This window comes from Heteronotia binoei, chromosome 21 (assembly GCF_032191835.1).
Source record: "Heteronotia binoei isolate CCM8104 ecotype False Entrance Well chromosome 21, APGP_CSIRO_Hbin_v1, whole genome shotgun sequence".
NCBI lineage: Eukaryota > Metazoa > Chordata > Lepidosauria > Squamata > Gekkonidae > Heteronotia > Heteronotia binoei.
Window position 1 is genome coordinate 143,985,693 of NC_083243.1, and position 12,066 is coordinate 143,997,758.

General features: G+C 41.5%; 1 protein-coding gene across 1 annotated transcript in view; it reads left to right on the forward strand.

Moving 5' to 3' along the window:
* Nucleotides 1–12,066, forward strand: part of SBF2 (SET binding factor 2) — a 540,115-nt gene that overhangs the window by 508,711 nt on the left and 19,338 nt on the right. Inside the window, exon 35 of the mRNA XM_060263154.1 lies at nt 3,378–3,504. Coding sequence (XP_060119137.1) covers nt 3,378–3,504 — 127 coding nt within the window. The remainder of the gene's footprint in view (nt 1–3,377; nt 3,505–12,066) is intronic.

Below are 12,066 nucleotides of genomic sequence, written 5' to 3' on the forward strand. Positions count from 1 at the left end.
TGTTGGGTCACCATAAATCAGCTACAATTTGAGGGCCCTTCACACAGAGACACACAATGTGGTGCCATCTGTATATATCAAACTGTTAATATTTCTTCCACCAGTTTTCACCCCACCTTCATCTAAATCTAATCCATCTTTCTTTATGTGTTCCCCATATAAACTGAATAGATAAGGAGGAAAAGTACATCCTTATCTGACGCTTTTCCCAGTTGACTTTGACTTCAGCATGTGTAGTTGGGTTGCAAATTTGAATGGTGACTATGTTGATAGGCTTTCCATGAAGTCTGACTGATATTTGCTCAGACTTTGCATTATATTACTTGTGCTATCTCTCACCTCACTATTAGATCAACTCCACTTCTTCTGCATTTGTCATTTCCAGAGTAAAACACTTTTGTATTTTCTGACAGAAGATGTCTTAATCTAGTCCACTTTAGTTCACTCACTCCAAGGACTGCAATGTTTAAATGTTCCATTTCTCATTTTATAATTTCAAGTTCACCTTGATCCATACTGCCCATTTTCCATGTTCCTATATTATGTGTTGAACAGATTTGCTTTTGCATAAATTCACATTAACAGCTGAAAATCCTTTCAGTTTTAATCCAGTTGAATAATCAAGAATAATGTTATTTGTACTTGCCCTCAGCTCTTTCCCAGTAGCTGATTGTAACACTTACACCTGCCAAGTTTAGATCCTTCATTATTTTTTTTCTTTTCTGTCTGACAATATACTCTGCTCAATCCTGTATAAACTAACAACATTTATTCTTCATATCCAAATCTACACAACAAAAGAAGATGATTATATACATTCACTTTTTTCTGTGAACAATAAATAGTGTGGGTTTAGAAAGAAAGATTTCTATTCTGAATCATCATTATTTAGAATTGTAAACAATTTATTCTAACTGTTGACTATTAATGTACCTTTTGCCCCAATAAAACAATACTATGGCAAGAGCCTTTTCGGTGGCAGCCCCTATCCTCTGGAATGCTGTCCCTGAAAACATCAGGGCCCTGCGGGACTTGCCACAATTCCACAGGGCCTGCAAGACAACTGTTTAAACAGGCTTTAACATCTAATGGAGGCATCCAGTACTTCATCACCCCACAGCATTAATATCCTAACCCAACCCCAACAGAAATGCAAGGCGCTTAATAACATCCAATAACATCACAGTAAACAGCACTAATCAAGAATTAATAATGCCATCTAGGGATTAAAATTGTATACATTTGAGACGTTTTTGTGATTTTATTGTATACATTTGAGACGTTTTTGTGATTTTATTGTATACATTTGAGACGTTATTGTGATTTTATTGTAATAATTTAATTTTATGTTTCAGTTGTTGTTAGGATACAAATATAATTAGGTAGGTAGGTAAGCAGGCAGGCAGGCCGACAGGCAGGCAGGCAGGCAGACAGACAGATAGATAGAAAGAATTGGCATAGCATAAATCCAGTTGGCAAAGTGTGGTGCAAAATTTTCATCACTCTGGTAAACCAAAATAAAGCTTGGGAAATGCCTACAAAGACTGCAAATATCTTCAAAAAAGCCTACATTCTTCTTGTAGGGATTTCCTCCCCATTTTTTTAAATCTCATCATTTGATTCTTCAGGACTCCCCAGGCAATTAATTGCTTCCTAATTATATAATATATATTAGTCTCCAGCATACAAAATAATCACACTGTTACTTGTAACAGCTTTTCTGAGTGCAGTATTATTGTGAAAGCAGTATTAGTTAGACATCAGGGTTTTTTATACTATAGTGCAGCATTTGCAAGAGGTGAAGGACTTTCCAGTCTCCTCCTCCAGCTGCAGCCAGAAATGTCACTCTCCCCCATGCTTAACATCATTACCCTACTTTTAATCTACTTGGTGTTGTATCTTTAATCCTGTGTATACTGATATTTTATAGTATGATTTATTCTGTGTGAGGTTTTACTGTTGTTTATTATATTGCGAGTCTCCTTTTGTCTTTGTGTGGAAAGGCAGAATATTTAAAATTAGGTATTCACAGAATTTCTATTGAACAGTGCAGCTCCTTTAAATACCTGGGAGTGACCTTTAGCGAGACTTTAAATTGGAATCCACATCTGGAAATTGTCAAATCCTCCACCATAAAAACAATAGGGGCAATCCTGAGATTTTACCATACTAGGGGTGGATTACTTATACATTCAGCAGTTAAAATATTTACACACAAGGCAATCCTCCATCTTCTTTATGGTGTTGAGGTATGGGGCTGCAAGGAACATATAATCTCCAGCCTGGAATCAATTCAGAATTTATTCATTAGGCAACTTCTCACTCTGCCCAAGGGGACCCTTGCAGCCTTTATGAGGGCAGAACTTGGCTTGCCATCAGTTAGGGCCCATGTCCATCTTGCCTTACTTAAATTTTGGAGCACAGGTTACATTACTACCACCAACTCGCACAGTAATCAGTGTTTTCAGTTAATGTCACGTAATACAATCTGGTCGATATGCTACAATAACATACCTGCTATTCTATCCCAGATGACTTGTTGGGGGCTTTGAGCAATGGTTCCAATTTACAAAATTGGGTGTACAGATGTGATGCCTTACTAGATAGCTTTACCATTTCCAAGTTCAAATTTTGCCTTTGGGTTAAGCTAATCAAAAGAGATTATGTTAGATCTTCTTACTTGGTAAGTATCTCATCCCAAAACCTCAGAAAGGCATTCACTTCTTTATGTTTTCAGACAATGCCAACGGCTTTGCTCATGAGAAGATATTCTCAAATACCGATGGCACTACGTGTTTGCATATGTGGTGCGTCTGTTCCAGAGGATATATTATATTATACTTTATTTTGTCCTATGTATGCAGAAGTTAGAACTAAATTCCTTGAAAACCTGTTAAAGGGACAAAAAATTTTCCTCTGATCTTGACAAGCTGGTTTTCTTACTATCTGGTACTGACCCATTCATTACCTACAGAGTGTCGCTCTTTGCCCTAGCTGCAAAAAAAAAATTAGGGCCAAGATTGCCGTTTCAGTGAATAAAGCCTATGACTAACTAGTTTTATTTTAGTGTTCATAATTTTATCACATATTAATATTTGTAATTAATTAGGTTTAATGTGGTTGAGCCTAATGGTAATTGCATTTCTGTAACTCAATATTACTTGCTTTTATATCTTGTAACTGATTTCTTTTTATGATGCTTTTAGTCTTTCTTTTTTAATCATTAAGTTCTTAATTTTCTATTGTGATGGCCGTTGACTATAAACAATAAATATTTCTGCTTCTCTAAAATTAGGTATTTAGTAATACATGGTTCAGTTTGCCTTGTGAAACTTTAAAATTGTAACTGTCCTTTTTGTCCTCTGTGTATCTTTCAGATTCACAGTCAGTATCCAACAGAGTTTGAGTTCAATCAGTATTATCTGAAGTTCTTAGCATTTCACTATGTTTCCAATCGATTTAAAACATTCCTTCTGGACTCAGACTATGAAAGACTAGAACATGGTATGTGGTAGACTGATGCTGATTTATTTGCTATTTTATTTTAAATTATTGATGACTATTATTAACCATGGAATTGCACATATATTACTTGTGAACAGTTACAATGCCAAGAAGTGTAAAAAGTGTAATTATTTTTCTTCTCTAGTCTATATTGCTTATAAAATGTTTATACTGCTGCCTGGGGAGGGGCCATTTTAAATTCAGGATCATCTGCTTTTATATATAACCTTTTTTGTTTTTTTAAGTACACCATCTTAAATTCAGGGTCATCTTCCATTTGAGTAAATACATATTAGTATAGGATAGTTGACTATATGTGGAAAGGGGGAGGAGGTTCTGAGGTGTTGACAGCAGACGCCTATTGTGCAAAAGATGACTTTTCAAAAGTGTCTGTCGTGCTGGGCAATTGTGCCCTTAACAATCATTTTCTGGTCTGCTTCATCAAATACCTCCAAAGGAAGTTTTGAATACTATTAAGGGGCCAAAAGTTAAAAAGTAGTTACAGGCAAAAATACAACAGTTATAGACAAAAAACATATAAAAACCTTGTAGGGAGCCAAATAAAGCCTGATGATTTTATGGGATTTCATTTGGGCCCTTTCAAGGTTTTTATAAGTTTTTGTAACAAACCTGTGTGTTTTTTGTCTGTAACTATCGATGTTTTTAAGTTTTGGCCCCTTACTAGTATTCTAAACTTCCTTTGGAGGGTTTTGCTTGGTTGGTTTAGCTTCTCTTACCCTCTCTTTGTGGTTGGCTGCTTGGTCAAATGCCATTAAAGCTTGGGAAAGGCTTGAAGGCCCATTGGAGATAATGGGAGCCAAGAATGTCAATTGACTCGCATGTGCTCTATTTGAATACATTGCAGCATAAAAAAAGTTGCAAAGAAAATGTGGAATAGATTATCCACTACAGTCTCTCAGCTTTAGACTACTCTGGGAATGGAAAATCCATTCCTCATTTTCTTTGCAACTTTTTTTTGTGCTGCAGTATATTCAAATAGAGCACATGCAAGTCAATTGACATTCTGGGCTCCCATTATTTCCAGAGCCTGGAGGAGCTTTGGCCAGAGGAGAAGCCTGCAAAGCTAGCTACTACTGTCTTGTGTCTGACAAGGTTCAGGAGCCCTGCCATCTGCTCTCTGCACTCAGGAGCTCCAGCTTCAGCTCTGAAGAGTGAGGACAGGCAGGAAAAGGGGGAGAAGAGAAACGTGGGCTGGATTAAAGCCCTGCGTGAGCCAGTTCTGAGCTGCAGACCATAGGTTTGACACTCCTATCCTAAACCATCTGTCCCTTCTTTTTCTGCCTCAGTTGCTATCGTACTTACCATATTAGAAACCAATACAAAATTTGAAACTGAACCAGTACTGGAAATGCCAGTTTGTGTTCTCATGTAATCTCATAGCTCTCCAGTACTGATACCATCCATTTCTGAAGGTCAGCTGCCATTTCCTGCATTCCAGTGGCATCCATCAGGCCTGTTTCCTCCATTACAATAGTTGAGAGAAGTCATAGTCTTCATCTTCCTGATACCAAGAGGCATCTAGGTCATTATCTTAATCTTCAATAATGTCTTATTGCTCTCAGTCCTAGTCTCAGAAGATTCATTGCTTGTGAGCTCAAGATAATATCATTTGTGATCAAGACAGCAGTAGCTACTACTGTCTTGTGTCTGACAACTTTTCAACATTACTGGAAATCAAATAGATGATATCATCCATAGCGCCAGTGCTCTTAGTCTCTGGCACAATTTCATCAAGGATGCATTCCTCCACCTGCTTAACCATTACCATCTTGGAAACCTTGGGCTTCGGTGTCCTTATGCCCCAATGTCTCCCTTACAGACATCTCAGTGCCAGTTGTCACATCATGAGTTGAAAGAATACTGCACCAAAACTCCAAGAAGAGTCCAACACCTGAGATTCTGAAGAATAAGGTTTTCCCTTGTAATCTCTTTCTCTTATTAAGGATCTGAAGTTTTACTGTGACCAAATCAACAAATTGGCAGCTGAGCCAAGTGGTGACTGTTCTGCAAGTCTACTGAGCCTTAAGCATCACTGATACACATTCTCAGGCACCAGTCTCTTTGCTCATGCTGCTGGCTCTTATCAAATTGGCTAAGAATCCATGGTCAAAGCTGGTATCTATATCTCAGTTTCCAGTTCAAAAGGAATGTTGCAAGTTTCTTGTAACTGTCTGTCTCCAAACTGAATAGTTGTTGAAGCTGCTCTCAGGAAGAGCAGGCAAGTCTGACATTCTGCCCCCACAAATAAGGACAGATGAAAGTTGAACACCATGACAGAGGAGGTTTGCACATCTTTCACTATGTTTTTTGAAAGTAGTAAACCATCTTCCTTACTTGGAATGCTGCCAGCACTTTTTTTGGAAGAAAATCCACAAAATCCATTTTTCCAAAGATGTGAAACATAACTATTGTGTTATGTTTCACAATGAGGCTTTGAGAATGACCAAACAAGAAATCATTATCACATTGTGGACCATGAAGCTACACCAGGGCCTCTGGATTAGTTCTCCACCAGAAGGCCTTGCTGAGATTGACATCCTTGCATACTGATACCAAGGCAGGGTAGAAAGGTATAAAGGGGGATGCCAATCCCCCTTTATGGAGAGAGGCAGGGAAACAATACCTATTTGATTACCTACTGGGAAAAGGCAAGACAGATCACTTATGAGATATCCTGAGCTAAAGCCATAACCATCAAGGATATACTTCTGATTATGATTCGGTAACAGAAATGGTGGGACGTGTGCAAGTGAAGTGAAGTCTCCAGCCTCTGTCTCAAAGTTCTAGCTGTTGCAGGAACATCAAATTAAACCAGTGACTTGTACAGTTTAGCTTCTTGGTTTGATTTTTTAAAATTAAGTTTCTGTAAGACTTCTGCAACTTCTACTAGGCTCCTGTACTACTAGAGAATAAAGATTTATGTTAGTAAATTTTTTTTTCCTTTCTAAAGCTCTCAAATGATGGCCAAAAAGTTCTTACCCACAAGCTATGCACAGACCAAAACAACTAGAACAGCATCATCAGATTTAAAAAATGGTATATGTAAATATCCGGATGTAATAGTTATTCTAAGCACTATACAATAAATGCAATTTGCTTTATATGCAGTTACAAAATTTCAGTCAGTCCTAAGGGAAATCAACCCAGACTGTTCCCTGAAAGGTCAGATGCTGAAGCTGAAGCTCAAATACTTTGGCCACCAAATCAGAAAGGAGCACTCCCTAGAGAAAATCCTGATGCTAGGAAAGACAGAAGGCAAAAGAAGAAGGGGACGGCAAAAGATGAGATGGCTGGACAGTGTTACTGATGTAACAAACACGAATTTGAGCAGACTTTGGAGGATGGTGGAAGACAGGAGGGCCTGGCGTGACTTTGTCCATGGGGTCGCAAAGAGTCGGACTCAACTGTGCAACTGAACAACAACAACACAAAATTTCAAAGATATATGACAGATATACAGAAATAAGTGATCAGCCAAATGTCATTGAAATATATGGAGTCCAAAAACATTGACTTGATAAGTTGAAAAAAGGTGCCCAGTGTCCTTCCTGTTTCAAAATTAATCTTGGTAGAAACCATTATCAAGGACAGAATGAGTAGGCACATTGATGAACACGGGTTATTGAGGAAGACTCAGCATGGGTTCTGTAAGGGAAGGTCTTGCCTCACTAACCTGTTACATTTCTTTGAGGGGGTGAACAAACATGTGGACAAAGGAGACCCGATAGATGTCGTTTACCTTGACTTCCAGAAAGCTTTTAATAAAGTTCCTCATCAAAGGCTCCTTAGAAAGCTTGAGAGTCATGGAGTAAAAGGACAAGTCCTCTTGTGGATCAAAAACTGGCTGAGTAATAGGAAGCAGAGAATGAGTATAATGGGCAGTCTTCGCACTGGAGGATGGTAAGCAGTGGGGTGCCGCAGGGCTCGGTACTGGGTCCCATGCTCTTTAACTTGTTCATAAATGATTTAGAGTTGGGAGTGAGCAGTGAAGTGGCCAAGTTTGCGGATGACGCTAAATTGTTCAGGGTGGTGAGAACCAGAGAGGATTGTGAGACACTCCAAAGGGATCTGCTGAGGCTGGGTGAGTGGGCGTCAACATGTCAGATGCGGTTCAATGTGGCCAAGTACAAAGTAATGCACATTGGGGCCAAGAATCCCAGCTACAAATACAAGTTGATAGGGTGTGAACTGGCAGAGACTGACCAAGAGAGAGATCTTGGGGTTGTGGTAGATAATTCACTGAAAATGTCAAGGCAGTGTGCGTTTGCAATAAAAAAGGCCAACACCATGCTGGGAATTATTAGGAAGGGAACTGAAAACAAATCAGCCAGTATCATAATGCCCCTTTATAAATTGATGGTGCAGTCTCATTTGGAGTACTGTGTGCAGTTCTGGTCGCCGCACCTCAAAAAGGATATTATAGCATTGGAGAAAGTCCAGAAAAGGGCAACTAGAATGATTAAAGGGCTAGAACACTTTCCCTATGAAGAAAGGTTGAAACGCTTGGGGCTCTTTAGCTTGGAGAAACGTTGACTGCGGGGTGACATGATAGAGGTTTACAAGATAATGCATGGGATGGAGAAAGTAGAGAAAGAAGTACCGTATATACTCGAGTATAAGCCGAGTTTTTCTGCCCAAATTTTGGGCAGAAAAACCCCCTCCTCGGCTTATACTCGAGTCAGTGGTGTAGGGAGGGGGGAGCGGGGAGGGCGGGTCGCCCCAGGTCTGGGGTGTCTGGGGGGCCCCCGCACATCGTCTCGCTGCGAAATGCCACCTGTCGACTCTGCAACAAGGAAGGCAGCCTCCTCGCTCCCTCGCCGCAACTGCTCCTGCGGCGGCTTCGGCGAGCGGAGGATCATGTGCAGCCCAGTGGAGCGGCGCCTGGCCGGGTTGCGGGAGTTGCTGTCGGTGCGGCCGGGCGAGGGGACCGCGGGCGACCCGGGGCTGGAGGCGCTCCTCGACCTGCTGCTGTGCGTCCACCAGGAATGCAGTGGCACCCCCCTGCGGCGGGAGCGGAACGTGCAGCAGTTCCTGGCCTGGGGTGAGTGAAGCGGCGACCAAGCGCCACCCTGCAGGGCGGGCGAGCAAGAGGGCTTCTGCACATGTCTAGAGTGCTTGCTTTCAGTTCCGAAAAGTCTCTGCTGCGGGCGTTGGAGCTGGCAGGCAAGTCTGGGGAAAGGCGGGGAGCACGCTGAACATGTATAAAAAGAACAGGAAATCTACCTATCTATCCCGAACCGGATTCAGAACTTAAAGCTAGGGAGGAGAGTTTCAGCCTAAAAATTTAGTTTCAATTATAGGGAACTGAGATGGGAGATTCCTGGAGTTTGGGGAGGGGACCCCAGTGGGTTATAATAATGCCATAGAGTCCAGCCTCCAAAGCAGCTGTTTTATTCAGGAAAACATCTCTTGGGTTTGGTGCATAGGCGGGAGCCGCGGGAGCACCAGCCACGAAGTAAAACAATTCACTGTATAGGGTATATGAAAGGTACCATAGGTTTACCAGTAACTGCTGCGTTTCCCACCCTCGGCTTATACTCGAGTCAATAAGTTTTCCCAGATTTTTGGGGTAAAATTAGAAGCCTCGGCTTATATTTGGGTCGGCTTATACTCGAGTATATACGGTACTTTTCTCCCTTTCTCACAATACAAGAACTCATGGGCATTCGATGAAATTGCTGAGCAGACAGGTTAAAACGGATAAAAGGTAGTACTTCTTCGCCCAAAGGGTGACCAACATGTGGAATTCACTGCCACAGGAGGTGGTGGCGGCCACAAGCATAGCCACCTTCAAGAGGGGGTTAGATAAAAATATGGAGCAGAGGTCCATCAGTGGCTATTAGCCACAGTGTGTATATGTGTGTTTATATATAATTTTTTTTGGCCACTGTGTGACACAGAATGTTGGACTGGATGGGCCATTGGCCTGATCTAACATGGTTTCTCTTATGTTCTATTCTCATAGCATTTCAAAATCTAACTCTATATGCTGAAGGCTTTGTTCCTCTCTTATACTGTAGAGTGGTGTGATTATTCTGAAATTTGGATGGATAGACCTTGACATTTTGCAAGTATCCTCTTAACGTTATGGCTGATTGTAGGCTGTGATGACACAGGCACTGACCATACACCAACTTGTTATGACATCATAGAATCATAGAGTTGGAAGGGGCCTCTAGGGTCATCTAGTCCAACCCCCTGCACAATGCAAGAAACTCATAAACACTTCCCCCTAAATTCACAGGATCTTCATTGCTGTCAGATGGCCATCTAGCCTCTATTTAAAAACCCCCAAGGAAGGATAGCCCACCACCTCCCAAGGAAGCCTGTTCCATTGAGGAATCGCTATAATGGTCAGGAAGTTCTTCCTAATGTTGAGCCAGAAACTTTTTTGATTTAATTTCAACCCATTGGTTCTGGTCCTACCTTCTGGGGCCACAGAAAACAATTCCACCCCATCCTCTAGATGACAGCCTTTCAAATACTTGAAGATGGTGATCATATCACCTCTCAGCCGCCTCCTCTCCAGGCTAAACATGCCCAGCTCCTTCAACCTTTCCTCATAGGACTTGTCTCCAGACCCCTCACTATCTTTGTCGCCCTCCTCTGGACCCGTTCCAGCTTGTCTATATTTTTCTTAAAATGCGGTGCCCAAAACTGAACACAATACTCCAGGTGAGGTCTTACCAGAGCAGAGTAAAGCGATACCATCACATCTCGTGATCTGGACACTATATTTCTGTTGATACAGCCCAAAATTGCACTTGCCTTTTTAGCCACCACATCACACTGTTGACTCATGTTCACCATATTATCCACTAAGACCCCTCGATCCATTTCCCACATACTAGTGCTAAGACAAATCTCCCCCATCCTATTACAATGCATTGGATTTTTCCTACCTAAATGCAAAATTTTACATTTATCCCTGTTAAAATTCATTTTATTGATTTTAGCCCAGTTTTCCAGCCTGTCGAGGTCATCCTGTAACCTGTTTCTGTCTTCTTCTGTGTTTGCAACCCCTCCCAATTTAGTATCATCTGCAAATTTAATAAGCATTCCCTCTATTCCTTCATCCAAATCATTTATAAAGAAGTTGAACAAAACAGGTCCCAGGACAGATCCTTGAGGCACTCCACTTGTCACTCCTCTCCAAGAAGATGAGGAAGAAGAAGAAGAAGATATTGGATTTATATCCCGCCCTCCACTCCGAAGAGTCTCAGAGCGGCTCACAATCTCCTTTACCTTCCTCCCCCACAACAGACACCCTGTGAGGTGGGTGGGGCTGGAGAGGGCTCTCACAGCAGCTGCCCTTTCAAGGACAACCTCTGCCAGAGCTATGGCTGACCCAAGGCCATTCTAGCAGGTGCAAGTGGAGGAGTGGGGAATCAAACCCGGTTCTCCCAGATAAGAGTCCGCACACTTAACCACTACACCAAACTGGCTCTCCATTCATAAGCACTCTAACCATTCATAAGCACTCTATGGGTGCGATCTGTCAACCAGTTACAGATCCACCTAATGGTAATAGGATCCAAACCATATTTTACCAACTTGTCAACAAGGATAGTATGTGGAACCTTATCAAAAGCCTTACTAAATCAAGATAAACTATGTCTACAGCATTCCCCTTATCCAGCGAGGTAGTTACTTTCTCAAAAAAAGAGATCAGGTTAGTCTGACATGACTTGTTCTTGAGAAAACCATGCTGGCTCTTAGTAATCACAGCCATCCTTTCTAAATGTTCCAGGACTGACTGTTTGATGATTTGTTCTAAAACTTTTCCAGGTATAGATGTCAAGCTGACAGGTCGATAGTTAGCCTGATCATCTTTTTCCCCTTCTTAAAGTTGGGGACAACATTCGCCCGCCTCCAATCTTCCGGCACCTCTCCTGTTCTCCAAGAATTCTCAAAAACGATAGCCAGAGGCTCAGAACTTACATCCGCAAGCTCTTTTAGAACCCTTGGATGCAATTCATCTGGCCCTGAAGATTTAGTTTCATTTAAAGAAACTAGGTGTTTATGTACTACCCTTATGCTGATCCTAGGTTGGAACTTCATACCTTCCTTATATGTTCTGTTTTTGCCATGTTGAGCACCGTTTCCCTCAGAAGTAAAGATTGAGGAAAAGTAGGAATTGAGCAGTTCCGCCCTCTCTTCAGTACCTGTTACAATTTCACTTTCTTGCCCTTGCAATGGGCCTACCGTGTCCTTGCTCTTTTTCTTACTCTGAACATAAGAATGCTGTTCTAGTTGTGATGCTGTTCTATTGTTGCAACTTTCACACCGTGCTTTATCCCAGTTGTGATTATTCCAGTTTTTCTGACTAGGATTAGCAAGTAGGGAAAAAGGAGAGCATATAGCAGTTAGCTCACACATGCAAGTACTTCATACTACTGGCAGCAAGGGAGGGCAGATAAGTTTGGTGGCAGGCAACTTACCCTATATGATAGGTGGGAAGGGGCAAATGGATTCAGGCCCACTCAAATACATGCAGATCCTCCACTGCCTCTAAGATATTTATAGACAAAGAGACCCGCA